General features: G+C 41.5%; 1 protein-coding gene across 1 annotated transcript; it reads left to right on the top strand.

Annotated features, from left to right (window-relative positions):
* The first annotated feature begins 6,451 nt into the window (after positions 1-6,451).
* Positions 6,452-13,100, top strand: LOC306782479 (BAR/IMD domain-containing adapter protein 2). The gene is made up of 14 exons (XM_079275866.1): positions 6,452-6,504; positions 6,649-6,724; positions 6,829-6,915; positions 7,473-7,534; positions 7,755-7,826; positions 8,105-8,242; positions 8,751-8,903; positions 9,043-9,219; positions 9,793-10,432; positions 10,811-11,012; positions 11,303-11,365; positions 11,821-11,989; positions 12,140-12,180; positions 12,914-13,100. The coding sequence occupies exons 1-14, from the start codon at positions 6,457-6,459 to the stop codon at positions 12,984-12,986; spliced, it is 2,001 nt and encodes a 666-aa protein (XP_079131992.1). The 5' UTR covers positions 6,452-6,456; the 3' UTR covers positions 12,987-13,100.
* The last annotated feature ends 1,870 nt before the right edge of the window (positions 13,101-14,970 follow it).

Raw genomic sequence — 14,970 nt, 5'->3', positions numbered from 1 at the left:
AAGCTATAAACGTTCCGGTGCATTACAAGATCAATGTCAACATCATTTTCTCTGGTGAGTGGTTCTCCCAAAATTAGTTGAGACACTTTTTTTTAGGTTTAAGAAAAGCCTTCCTCAGTGTAAATCTCATCCAGTTAAATTCTCATTGCTGGTGCTTCATCCACTTCATAGACTTTATTGTGTTTTTGCTTAAATCTGTGAGATGCCAAGACAACAGATTTGGAAGTTTACTGTCCATATAGAGCATCTTCTCATCACTGCTACATTATATTCTATTGTGTATGTTTTATTACTTGTTGAATAATGAATTGATCTAGTTGGAACATGTACAATATAACCCAACAATAAAGATAAGGCAAAATGGAGCATTAATTATCATGAAAAAGCTTTAAATGCTATTTACTTCTATCTTAATTAACATCGTCACGTCGCCCATTATAGGATATATGGGCAGCAGAGGTTTTTCTTGATATATTGCATTTCTGTTAAGAACCAGAGAGAAACTGTTGTCTCTTGCACTTGCGTTCTAGTTCATTCTCATGGCCTGCTACACAAACAGAATTAGGACAGTGAGTAGAAATATGTATTTCATGACAGATTTTTATCGCCCCTTAGTTGGAATCTAACAAACTCTGCAGCCGATCTCTTAAACATCCATTCAACTAAATGTGTTTAAGTGTAACTCTTCCATTTACCCTTCAGTTAACTTTCCTTGTCCTTAATCTTCATTGAAAACTAAAAGAATCCTATTTTGTAGAAAAGCGAAAATATATAAATGTACCTCTATTTCCCATCAGTGCTGGATAGAGATACATTAATTAACCTGCAAGGATCCCTCGTTCCGTCAACCATTTATTTTAGGAGTCTTTTGTTAAATGCAAACGTGACGGACACTCACATCATCAGAGATTTCTCAACCGGATTGAGATAACTTCAGTTACATTTAGTCGCAGTTGCTTTTAGTAACTGACATCAACAATCCCCAAACTCATGTTTCTTTCTTCCTCATCAAAGTTGTTTCATGTCATATCTTAATGACTGACTAATGACAAAATGTTCATATTTCTTACTGAAAAAAGGTTTATGCTTCTTTGCTTCTAAATGATCAAAGTTAAACACTACGACTCTTAACTGTCCTCTGCTACGCCTCGTCCAAATACTTGAGCTAATATCAGACAAGATTAACACACTGTTTCAGTTAAATCAACACTGTAAAAGCGTGTGTACCTGTGAGTCCCTGTGAGTCCTTGTCCACTGGAGTGAGTTAGTCCACCTCACACACTGATCAGATTGAGAGAGATTTACTCCAGAAGAGCTCAACTCTTCCTATCCCTCCTTCGTTGTCTCGACCTCTCTTTTCTCTCCTCCTCCTCCTCTCCTCCCCTCCTTCAGCTTTATGTTTTTCTTGGAAGACCCCTCCTCTTTTCCTCAGACTCTTTTGCCTCTTTAACATCCTACTCGCTGCTCCATGGTCTTTATTTTTATCCTGGAAATGTGCTTATATTTGTTATATATTATCCTTCTATGACAATGAACACTTTTTGTATTTTTATTTGACCTCTGATGTGCAATTGTCCTCTCTAACGGGACACAATCATTGGTTCAGCTCCTCCAGCGAGACGTCACACAGCTCACCTAGATCTCAGCACGGGAGTAATTGGCCTGATTAATTACTGTCTCTTCCAGTCTGACTGACAGCCAGTGAGGCAGCGGCACGACAGCAGATGGCTGATTTAGGGTCAAAGAAAATCACTCAACACCAGCTAACGGAGCCAGCATGTTGAGTACAGGACAGACAACAGGGTTTACACACAATGGCATATATCGGGCCTAAAACCTTGTCAAGAACCTGAATAATTGCAAAAGTAATTGGTTCTGTGACTCTGTCTTTATGTGCAATTAATACATCTTAATTACTAAAGTTAAGTTTCTCAGAAGTGTCTGAACATGACGTAAATGTTGTTAAAAACGATGTTACTTTTACTAAACCCTGCAAACATATATTTGATATTTATATTATTTGTTGTATTCATAATATGAAATATATAATATATATATATATATAATATATATATAATATATATATATATAATATATATATAATATATATATATAATATATATATATTATACATATATATATATAAATATATAATATATATATATAATATATATATAATATATATATATATAATATATATAGTATATATATATATATATATAAATATATAATATATATATATATAATATATATATTATATATATATATATATATATATAATGTCATATTTTGTAGCACTGAAAATTCAAAGGGCATAAAAGGTGTCTCGTTTTAACTGTTGATATATTCTGTGTTGGTTCGGACTGTATATGTTATAGTCGTATCGCATCTCATCAGATCAATGATGTAAACACAAAGAAAAGAGAGACATCATTTATATATTTAGCTTTAATATGCCAGATAAACTGGACTGGTTTTGACCTCGCAGAGAGCTTTATTTCTATGTGTGGTGATACTTCCTGTCTTTGTCTTTTTGGACATGTGTGACAGGTGTGTATGAGTCATATTGCTTCATAAGTCAGTGTGAGTTGGGTTCTCCTGTCTGTCAATCTCCTTGTCACGTGTGAATTAGGCCCAGAGAGGAAGCAAGCCGACACAAACAGCTTTACGGCTCAGGTCCAAGGACGGCAGACTACAGACACTCCAATGTGTTCGCCTCGACACCGAGGTGACCCAGAACCCAAAAGATCATCTGCTGTGGCCGGCAGACTGGAGGCTACTCTGATGACGGAAAGAGATGCGGTCTCGTCTGTTGAATTGACAGGAAGTACTGGACGCCCTGCTACTGAGTAAAGACACTTCCATCTCTTTTTTTGGTGTAGGTTTGACTTGTTCTGGTTGTGTCCATTCATACAAAATACGTTGGTGCAGGTTGTCTTGAGAGACACTGAGCTGCAGGGATGAGGTGAGGTTTGGACAGTGAAGACTGTAAAGTAACACCTGAGTAGAACATATGTCCATAGCTGTGCTCAATGTTTCATTATTGGTTTTATTTAACATTGAGGGAAGTCAACATTATGAATTACATGTGTTTATAAAGGTGTATTTTTGTTTCTAGCTGCCTGTTTTGGTCTTGAAGATACAGATTTAATGTCTACAGTCTTCACGTGTTGCACCACTGTAGCTGTTGGTCTGATGCAGGGGAGGTGCTGCAGGAAGTGATGTCACACTATCGCCACCACCTGGTGAAAACCTGCAACTGCAACAAAAGACAGCTTCAGTGAGACACCTACATGCACCACAAGTGATGTCCACCACTCTAGCTTTATGGGCTCTATGCACATATCCACATAATGTGCACGACACTGTACTTGAGACCAATGCACCACATTTCAGATGGAAATACTTACATCCACTATAATTATCTGACGGTTACAGTACATGGATTCTACATACTGTTGGGTAATTGAATTTACTGGATAACTATTTGTCATATTTTATATGATAACTTTATCAATCTGAATCTGCAACTGTCAAATAAATATAGTGCAATGAAAAGTACAATATTTGCCTCTGAAATTTCGTGGAGTAGAAGTATAAAGTAAAAGAAAGTACTCAAGTGAAGTATAAGTACCTCAAAATTGTGATTTAGTACAGTTCTCGGGTAAATGTACATCATTACTTTCCATTGACCCTAAACTTTTTGGGGACTCCCCCCCCCCCCCCCCCCCCCCCCCTCTGACCTCTCCAGCACCTTCATTCATACATTAGCCTTTAATCTTCTTAGCATTTTATTGCAGTAAATGAAGGGCCAAGCAGGGCCTCTTCCTCCTCCTCCTCCTCCTCCTCCTCCTACTTGTGCCCCCCCTCCCTTGAGAATGGGGAGCAGGACTATGTGAAGGTCCGGGTGTATGTAGGCCAGCGACAGGCCTGCATGTGCTGCGCTGTCTTTGGCTTAAAAAGTTCAAGTCATTATTCTCCTGCTCCTATTCAGACGAGGTCCCGTTGGCTCATTGTTATTCTGCCCCAGTGACAGAGAGACAGGGAGACACAGAACGGGAGGCTGACTGTGGTTTCCAACTGCACGGAGCTGGTTGTACTGGGCGGGGGTTTTTGTCGGTGTTTTTTTTTTCTGCTGGCCGGTTTGTGCGGGCGTGGAGGCATGTTTGTAATCGGCTCAGTAATGAGGAGAGGTACTGAACGGCACCAAATATCTGACCCCGATTCCTGAGAGGAGAGAGGCAGAGAGAGGAGGCAAAGGAGAGAGAGGGCCATGTGAAAAAGGGGTGGAGGGGAGATTTAGTGCTCTGCTGGATGAAACAACCCCCCACTAACGAGCCGAGAGGGAGAGTAGCCTAATGGGAAGAAAAGAGGGGGTGTCGTACTGTTCATTGAGCACTCAAAGACGCGCAGGAAGCCTTTATCGTTTCCCACAATGAGATCAGAAAAGGTATGTAACTTCTTTTTGTTTTGTTTTTTCAAAGTAGCTGAATTATGTGTTGGTGTTTTAGAAATGGAAGTGGAGCTGAGAGATCAACAGGTAGCTGTTACTGCGCTGCACCGTGTGAACAAATGACAGAGTGCTTAGGAAAAAGCTCAAGTAAATACTCAGGAAAAACATCCACTGTGGAATTACCCATCTGATGTATTCATGTTCATATGCGCAGGCACGCAGGTTCAGCATGTTGTGCTTTTTTTGCGGGGTTATATTGCATTTGCCTCATTATTTCCAAAGACGTTGATGTACTTGTTGAAATAAGACGAGATGGTGCAGAAGAAAAGGCTCACTTGGTGCTGGAGTACGGGTTTAGCTGCAATGTTGCACCATTCATTCTCTAGAGAAAGGCAGGAAGTAGATGCATGAATATCTGGCGTCATTTAAACATGAAACAAAACAAGATACTTTCAAAACCACCAAAATGCGCTGTTACTTTGAATTATTGCATAAATCATTTAAATACAATTTTCTTTTTGGTTCAGCAATGTCAAAAAATAGTAAAAGAGTCTCCATCATCTACAATCAATTCTTTGTTTCTGAGCATTATTCTAAAACCCAAAGATGTTCAGCTGACCACCATGTGAATCCTCTTCTTGAAAAGTGACTCAAACAAGTAATCAATTCTCAAAATGGTTGGAGATCATAATTATTTCATTGCAGACTCACGTGAGATTGATGGTGAATTCATGTTTTTTAAATGCAATGTCTGCTTCCAAACCTTTTGAAGAAATTTAAAGAGGCCAAACCGCATGAATGCATCTTCTGTATCGGTTTCCCAACCACCTGCAGACTGTTCCTGTTGCATCCTGAAACAAGCAACACTTGTCTTAGAATTAAACCACAGTAAGATAGAATATACACACACGCAAATGATCTTTCATTTATCTTCAGTATTTTATTTAATCATTTTAATTGATGTGCAAAGCTTTAAAGTCCTTCAAACTCAACAAAACAGGCAAAGTTTGGACAAAGCTCCCAGTTTTCTGTCTTTTCCTGCAGCTAATGCAGCTCCTCTGACATATTACAGAATACACCAGGGTGGCCTTAATGAGCAAGAGACTGGAAATGTTTTCTTTGTGTCATATACTATTAGTTGATCTGGGTCAACGTTTTCCCTGTAATCTCGCTGTAACAAAGGAGGACTGCACAGGGAAATTTTTTGCCATCAAATTTTTGCTATAAAATCCAGACTTGCAGTCCCCCCCCCCCCCCCCGATCGTCCTCTCGGCCGAGGAAACGTTGTTGTCGCGTGTTTATTCAGTGCTCTGACACCTGTGACTCGGACTGGAGGAGCCCATTGTTCTGATCTGAAATGGTATAACTCGTCTGGCACACATATCTTGGAGAAATATTTCGGTTGCCGTAATGTTGCGAAGCGATAATGTAGAAACTGGCAGCTGAGACACAGAGGAGATCCATGTGAAAATAACACTGCTGACCTCAGACGAAACACAAGACGGTCTGACATCCTCTTCACTTATTGTGATGGGCCGATGGCCTTAAAAAACCCCTCTGGCTGGTTCAAATCTCACCCCTACAGTCATTTATAGAGATGGCGCTGTAGAGATTATTGTGTTGGGAATATGAGGATTTGAGATTTTTGTAGTTGCTTCTTAAGAGCAAAGGAGTTCTTCTACTTGAAACCTCCCAATGATTTTATTATACGGTTGTTTCAGGGGGTCCTCTTTACACGTGGCACAAAAACAACAATTGACACTTGCTGTGAAATATAAAATAACACAAATAAGTGCATTGATAGCATCTTTCCTCTATTGACATGAAGGTAGATACACTCATCAAGTTTTGGGGTAAATCTCATGGGTCATTGTTGGAGATCATCACTCACTGTATCGTTTCTTTGTGTTTCCTCTTTTAGGGGGGTAGCAGTCTTCTGTGAAGCTTAAGAGACAAACAACACAAAAATCACATTGTGGCAGCATATAACTGAGAGAAGAAACATGTCTCGAACAGAAGAGGTCAACAAGATGACAGAAAATGTCTATAAGGTATGTCTCCTCTGTCTGTTTCTCATCTGCACCAACATTGAACCTAATCAAGTGTAGAGAATTGGTTTAAAATATGAAAAAGCTCCACACATTTTGCTTGTCATAATTCAACTATCCTTGTTATTTATGTATCATTGTCTACAGGGCATTCTGGACCAGTTCAACCCCAGTCTGAAGAACTTTGTGACCATGGGGAAACACTATGAGAAAGCCCTGACGGGTTAGTCAAACACGGGGTCATTCAGGAGCCACTGGCCTTTGATTTGTCTGAATCACTGAACAGGATATCTTTCAGTTTTCCCTCACATGTACTCTCTTCTTCAGGAGTAACTGTGGCGGCCAAAGGGTACTTTGATGCTCTGGTGAAACTTGGAGAGCTGGCGAGCGACAGCCAAGGCTCCAAAGAGCTGGGTGAGTGGGCGGCTGGTAGAGAAGGACCGGGTCGAGGAGCAAATATAAATAAGTTTGTGATGGACCTAATAAAGTTAAGAGAGTTGATGTGACAGCTGGAGAGAAGTTGAAAATAGTCTGTGTTGGTGAGGGAGGAGATGAAGACAAGAGGGAGTGAGGAAATGTAGAGAGAGAGAGGGAGAGAACAGAGGGAGAGGGAGAGAGTAGGGTCATTGTTGGGAGATTAACAACACCACATGATCTCATTGTAATGCTGAAAACAGCGGGGGAGGCAGGCAGGAGAGTCGGAGGGCGAGATGCCAGCCACCACATACTACAGAGCTGTGTGACCGAGGGAGGGACACACAGCTGACCGCCACTTTGTAAATGAGAAACTGTGTTAAAACAGCAAGTTTTATGACATCTTTACCGATGCGTTGTCCTGCATCTCTGTAGATGTTGACACTGTTGTGAACAGCCATCATTGGAGCACAGATTTAAAGTTTTCTGCACAGGTTAGCTAATAAACGCAGATGATCTACAGCATGTATAATACTGTGTTTTACTGCTGCTCACAGGAGACACACTGTTTCAGATGGCTGAGGTCCACAGACAGGTTCAGGTGCAGCTGGAAGACGTGGTAAGACTGCGTGCTCAAATCATTTCATGTTATCGGCACAACTATTATTCAAGCAAACATTTTGAAATATATATTGTGACCAGAAGGAGTACCATTGTTCGTTTATTAAGAAAGTTAGTTACCGGTAATTTATTATTTGATGAATTGTGATAAGGCCTTTTAGTGGACGTCACAGTGTCAGTCTCCTCTAAAACTCTGCATATGGATCTTTCATCAACAGTTAAAGCTGTTTCACTCTGAGCTGCTCGCCCAGTTGGAGCAGAAGCTGGAACTGGATATTAAATACCTCACAGTAAGTTAAAACATCCGTTCACTTTTGATATATGAAATGTTTCGTTTAATTTCATTTGTCTGGAAGGCAAATTAATAATGGAAATTATTGAATTGATGATGTGAAAATACACAAGGATAATTATGTTAAATGTAGCTGATTAATGGTTTCAAAAAAAGTTCACCGTAATGAATAAAAGTGGACTCAACCACACGTAAATCTTAAATATTCGCTCTGTCAAACCTTTCATTCAACACTTATTGAATGAATATTCTGATTTGTTCCCTCTTCCCTCTCAGGCCACTCTCAAGAAGTATCAGAGTGAGCGGAGGTCTAAATCTGAGTCTATCGAGCGCTGCCAGTCTCAGCTGAAGAAACTCCGCAGGAAGAGCCAGGGCAGTCGCCACCCGAACAAATATGGAGACAGAGAGATGCAGGTAAGTGAAGCCCAGAGCTCCACATGGGGGGTGGAAAGAAATACATCTTCAACACACAGATTTTTAAGTAAAATGCACAACTCAGAAACACTCAGCATGACAGCAGATTAAAAAAGGTGTGTGAGCATTTGTGTAAGAAATAGGCCAGTGTGAATAAGATGAAAGACCAATCTGCCTCAGCTGATTCCTCAGAGCCACTTAGTGCTCAAGCCATGACTGGAGGAATATGAATGATATAACAGGGTGAAAGAGTTGCGCCACTTGGAGGGTTATGTCAGATCAAAAAGGTCACCAGGGCAAAAGTATAGAGATTCATGATTTGGATTTGGTTATCATTGTGCAACAGGCAGGATATGACCTCACTTATTCCTCCCTCCGTACAATGTGCATTGAAGGTCACTCCGTCTCTGAGGGCTACATGTGTGCATGCGATTGTGAATGCAGGACTGTACGTGCTTGTTGAAGGATGTTCAGGTTTGCAGTTAAATCTCTCTGGCGTTTCCTTCAGTTTGTGGAGTTGATGAGTCGTCGCCAAGGCGAGCTGGACGCACTGGTGGCCTCGGGTTACAAGTCTGCGCTTACAGAGGAAAGGAGACGGTATTGCTTCCTGGTGGACAGACAGTGTTGTGTCACCAAACTGCTCATCAACTACCACTCCAAGGTGATCTGTTCACATTTACTTATTTATTCATCAGGTAACGTTCTGAAATCCAGATGTATTAATCCAGAGCTGAAAATAGTCCCCAACTACTATTAAAGTCCTCTCCTTTAACATTATTCTCCTTCTGAATATTATCCAGGTGAGAGAGCTTCTGTCTCAGAAACTCTCCTGTTGGCAGCAGTCATGTTCTCAGCCCACCAAACTCCCAGAGCGCGCTCTGAATCTGCTGCGTCACACTGCGCCGCCAGGCTCAGGGGCTGCTGGGATAGCCGAGGTCCTCCGCCACACAAAGATCGGCTCCGCTCAGCCAGAACAGGTCAGATCATTTTTATTTATACCATGTCTGATGTGTTCTTTGGACTTAGCATTAATCTCAGCATCGTGTGTGGTTCCCACAGAAGGATTACATGGTGGGTTGATGGCTTGAAACCCACAAAGCCATCTAGAGAGTTGGGACAAAGTCATTGTTTTCCAAGTTACACGTAACTCACAAGCCTTGGTAGGAAGTTCTGAGTCAAGTCACAATTGAATTCCTATATTAGTCATTATAGAATTAAGAACAGCAACCCATCAATGACAGATACGTATAGCTAAGATATTGCTGATTCTGAAAGACAACATTTCGGCTTCTAATATCTTGGCTGCATCGTCTGTAAGTCCAAGAGAAGTCAAACTAGAAGTCACAAAGTCCTTTTTGATTTTGCCCAGACAAGTCTAAAGTCACCAGATTTGTAAGTCTGACTCAAATCTAAGTCAGGTGACTCGAGTCCACACTTTTGGTACCTGAAAACTTAACACTAAAAACTTCATTAAGACATTCACAATATTCGATTTTTAACAGTGGCTTCTAGTTTCTGGCAGTCAACAGTATCTGTCCTTGATTTTTCAGAGGCTCTCTGTTCAAGAAGTCCCTCCTCTGTTGAATGGAGACTCCAGTCGCTCCCAGCAGCGCTCACTCCCCTCCTCCTCCCACAGTGAAGGCTGTCCTCCACAGGGCTCCCCCCAGACGTTCTGCTCCCTCTCCACTGGAGGAGCTGCTGGAGGTTCATCACGAGGAGCGTCTCCTCAGCACAACAGCACACCCCTCAGTGCATCAGCCAGCCCCCTCCCCGACACCAGTGCCAGTGGCAGCGTCAGCCCGGCTGCGTCCACCCCCACCACGTCCGGCGGCTCGGCCCAGCAAAGCTCTCTCCTCCTGGCCACCAACACATCCAACCTCTCCCCGAGCCTCATCCCCTCCACGGTGATGTCGCTCAGCCAGATCTCCTCGGCCGGCATCTCTCTGCGCGGCATGACCCTCCCCATCACCCACAGCGCTCCTCACAGTCCGCCGCTGCCCCACAGTGCTCCTCTCTCCAGGGCCATGACTCCTGTGCAGCTACTGCACCAACAGGTGGGACCAGGGGGAAGCAATGCTTCATCACCGTCACATAATCCCTGGCTGCTGAAGACCGCTGACATGTGTGCAACAGCTACACTTCCACTGCCGAAGAGACCCGCCAGTGAAATGAGGCTGGGCGGCTTTCAGGGTAAGATGTGACGAGTCTCTTCTGTATGCTTGAGTGTCTCCAGCCTGTTGATTTGGCGACATCTGTGGTGCGGGGCAAACACTCATGCCAAACAAACTCAGTGTATTTATGAGGAATTATTTCATTTCAACAACCTTTTTACGTCATTACTCCCAGAAATGTTTACAAGTGATCCGCTGACAAAAATACTTTTAATGTGAAGCAGCAGCACAAGTCAATGTTGTGTTTTCATTAGCAGTAACTTAATACACTTCTGACACAGCTGTAGGAGAGTGAAAAGTAAACAGTCACGCTGATATCAGTGCGATAAAGAGATTGTCAGCCATGTGTTGGCACATGGCTGACAGTAACCTTTAATCCTCTTTCTTCTCTCCCAAGGCTCCACTCTCCCCAGGACGCTGCCTTTATCTGGACCTTCCAGTGTGGAAGCCATGTTCTCTCACACTCCCAGAGCATTGGAGGGCGGCGGCTTAGGAGGCGGGGCTTGCTTACTGCACTTCCTGCCAGGTGACAAGATCACCCTGCTCATCTCTGAGCCCAGAGACGGATGGCACTACGGTCAAAATGAACGAACTGGACGGTATGTTTTACAAACCTCACATTGATGCAGAAAACCACAGAATGATCGGCCGTATAACTTGAGAGGGCCTTGTAATGTTTTGCACTGGTGTGATGCACAACATTAGAAGACTCCGAAATGTCTCATGCCATAAGACAAGGCTGTGTGTGCGCAGACGTCTCTCTATCACCAGGTTAACAAATATATTCATAGAGGACAATGGAGAGTTTTCTTCATCACACACACCCCTGACTTGCTGATTTAAACTCTTGTTATGTTATTCATCAGTGTAGTCAAATGTTCCCTCACAGGAAAGGCTGGTTCCCTTTCGCCTACACTCAGTCACAGCACAGTAAGATGGATCACCTCGAGAGGTAAGTCAAAGAAGCACAAACACTCAAATCTGGTGGTTTAGAGATTGTTGATGAACTTTGACACTGTTAGTGACAGAACGTCTTCCTCCTCTTCCCTTCAGTTGTTGTACAACTCATTATATCGGCAATCTGCAAAAAGTAGGAAGTTATAACATTGCTTTGTTCACAGAAAACCTTAATGGGGTCATTTTCATGTGGACAATAACATGACACCCTTACCAATTCCATCTGTGTTCTCAATAAATCAAAGCGTCCTCAGCCGGACACACAGACAGTGCAGAGGACCTCATGAACTGCAGAATGACACTTGCTGTTTGCCCTCTCAGTCTTTCCACCGCCCTTTCCCTCGTACAGTCACTTCCAACGCCAACAGCTTTGTTGAAAACCAACAGATCTCAACTCGTGTTTCCTTTTGTCTTTTTCCTTGTGTATTCTTTCCTCTTCCTTCCCTCCAGCTCTCTCTTCTTGTCTAAGGCTAACAGCACCAGTACGGGCCAACTTGACAAGCTGGTGTCTGCAGGTCGCCCTGCCCTCACCCCCGAATCAGAGGAGGAGCACTCCCTTCCCCCTCAAAGGGTCAGCACTTTCCGCCCGCGCCCGTACAGCATGGCCGACAGCAACAAGGTCAGAAACATGAAACCTTTGGGAGGAGGTCAAAGGTCAATGTGTTCTCCAAACTGAGCCTCACTGTTCATGGAGGAGATACAGACGCTTCATAATAATGGAGATTTTGTCAAAATATCCTTTTAATATTATCGCTTCTTCACTTTTCAGATCACCGCAGAATTGGTCTCTCCACCATCCTCTCCAACCAGGTAACTTAGCAATTCGAAGGTGCTTTGTTTGTCATTAAAGGGACATTCCACCAGCTTTATATGTCACAGTCAATTTACTAGTCACGTCTGGGGATTACCAATTTCAAACTGAAGGCAGGGTTACGAACTAGGAGCTTTGAGTTTGAAACTACCAGGCAAGGAGGGTCCGACATAAGAAGCTATGGGCTCGAATACGTCATCATGGGATGAAAAGAATCCAGTGTTTTTGGCATTCAATTTAGTTTTTTAGCTAAGCTAACGGCATGGCTCTGGGCATCAGTGTCGGGTCTGTTGCTTTGGTGGAAAATGAAATATCTCAACAAGTCTTGGATGAGTTGCCATGTAATGTTGTATAGACATTCATGGTGGTGAGAGGATGAATCCTAATGACGAAGTGATTAGGTGATCACTTGACTTTTCATCTGGCGCTACCATGACGTTTCCTTGTTCGGTTATTAAGGAAATTTGATACAAGTATTCAAGTTCCCCAAAAGATGAATTGCAATAAATAAAAGCTAATTTAGCATGGTCATTGTGCGCATGTGAGCATGCTAGCGTTAGTCTCACAGAGCAGCTAGCATGGCTGTACTTCTACTCTTGTTTCTTTTTGCTTGTTTCTTGCATTTCCTCCTGTTTAATGTACAATACTTATTTGCAAGAGCTCCCCTTTAATCACCAGTTTATATAATGTGCAACTGTCATACCTTTCATTTTTCTTCTTTCCTCCTTTCAGGGCCAATCCATTTGCCCACATCCGACTCAGAAGAACTGTCACCAACGATCGCTCAGCTCCCATCATTGAGTAAGAGATTTATTCCCACAGCAGCAACCTCGTTCTCTGTGGTTTGTCAGTCCATCAAACCTCAGGTTGAGGTCTGGAAACAGCTCATTGGTTGATGTTGATTCTTTACTTTGGATGTTCTTTTTCGCAAATCAATTAGATACAGATTGTGTTTGTTGTGCAGGAATAGAACATCTTTAAATCAAAGTATAAATGTATCAATGTATATCGCCTGTAAAGGCTGACCTGTTATAAATATGATTACAATCCATTCAATTTGAAGGTAGTTTAAAGGAAAAGAACTAGAAACAAGACGACTTTAATATCTTAACATTCTGTGTGAGTGAAACACTGACATTGAAATAAAGTCTAGGTTAGTTTTAATGAAACAGAAGTAAGGTGTTTAACTGTACTTAGTTTAGTGATTGAGAGCGACATCCTGTATTGTCCAGAATAACTAACGTTTTTAGGTTTTTCCCGGCCAATGAAAGATGCCGCTTATATCTCTTACTGTTTTACAGTGATTTTTTTTCTCAACATAACCTTGCTGTAGTTATTTCTTGTGCCGTTTTCAAAAAGGTTTCCTTTGTTGGGCTGATCTCGGGACTGGCTCCTATAGCAGGTTATGAACTTTCACTGGAGTGAAGTGTTATGGAAAGAGGACAGGCTCCTACTCTAAAAGTGCTATTACAATATTCTATTTTTTAGAAAAGATGCCAGATTATTTCTTGGTTTCAGTGAAGGTGAACTTTTAAATGAATTCAGTGTCTTTTATATTTTAAAACGTGGTTGTTTGGTTGAGAGAGACTTGGCATAATTTAATAAAATTGGCACAGTGAGTTATTTTTGTTTAATTTGAACCATAAATTACTGAACATGGGCAACGCTTTTTAAGTGTTCAAGTCCCTGTCTGTTAGATCTTATGATTATACGAGTTAACATTCTGCATTCTGCTGCTGTAAAGTTACATATTAGTGTTTGGTTGATGTAGAGTTTTGGATCAGCTTAATTCTCTAACTGGACTCAAAATTGTGAAAACAAACTCGACCTTAAATTTGATTGTTCAATGAGAAGTGTTGGCTTTCGAGTGGAATACTTATTTAATACAGGGACAGTCCTACAAAACACAGTCACAGAAAAGCTTATGAGCTTCACAGACACCAACTGTGAGAGTTAATAGTTGAACGTTTGGACAGTGTTATTACCGAAAGTGTTTTTTTTTTTAGAAAGCAGCATGTTGTGGAGGGTTAAAAGTGTTAAGAATGAGAGATTTGGGTGCTTAGTCTTTGGATTTGATGTCTTCTTGATTCAGTCCTAAATCTAAAGCTAGACAACATCCAGACGAGTTCATTATAGTCGTACTTTTACCAATCAGACTGAGCAGAATCTTCAAGAGATCTGAAAGCCGAGACAGGCGATAGGATTCAGTTTCAAAGGGGAAATGTATCGATGAAAGTGATGAAGAAAGTATATGGGAAGTTGACCAACGTCCTGAGAAAGTGTTTATGGTAAACTAGAGATATCCAAAGTAATATTCTGTAGCGCTGTAGAATACTGTGGTTTTAAGATGAAAACTTTGTATTTGTACAAACTGAAATGCTTAATGTTCCTGTTGTAACTACCTTAAGTTTCTGTGACCTTTTAGCCCCTTGAATATTCAAGATAACGCCAACAACATTTGAAGTAATTCCTCTCTAACAGCAACTATATTACTTTAAGTAGTACGGCATCATTAATAAAGGTGACCGTAGAATGTTAGAGCTCATGCTTTTTCATGCTTGTAAATAGGGCTTAAAACGTGTGTGATTGTATGACTTTTATTTGACTTCTTTATTCAATGATATTTTACTTTGGTAGAAGATTTTGACTTTGTAAAAGCTGCGTGCGCCGTAAACCTGCCTGCGTATGTCAGTTTTAGCAATCACACTTTTGTCTCCGACTCTGAACAGGAAATGACACAGTGATAATACAGAATAAGATATTATTCACCTATATTGGTCTGAATGTGT

The sequence above is a fragment of the Melanostigma gelatinosum genome (genome assembly GCF_949748355.1).
Source record: "Melanostigma gelatinosum genome assembly, chromosome: 9".
Lineage (NCBI taxonomy): Eukaryota > Metazoa > Chordata > Actinopteri > Perciformes > Zoarcidae > Melanostigma > Melanostigma gelatinosum.
This window is presented reverse-complemented; position numbering and strand designations above follow the sequence as displayed.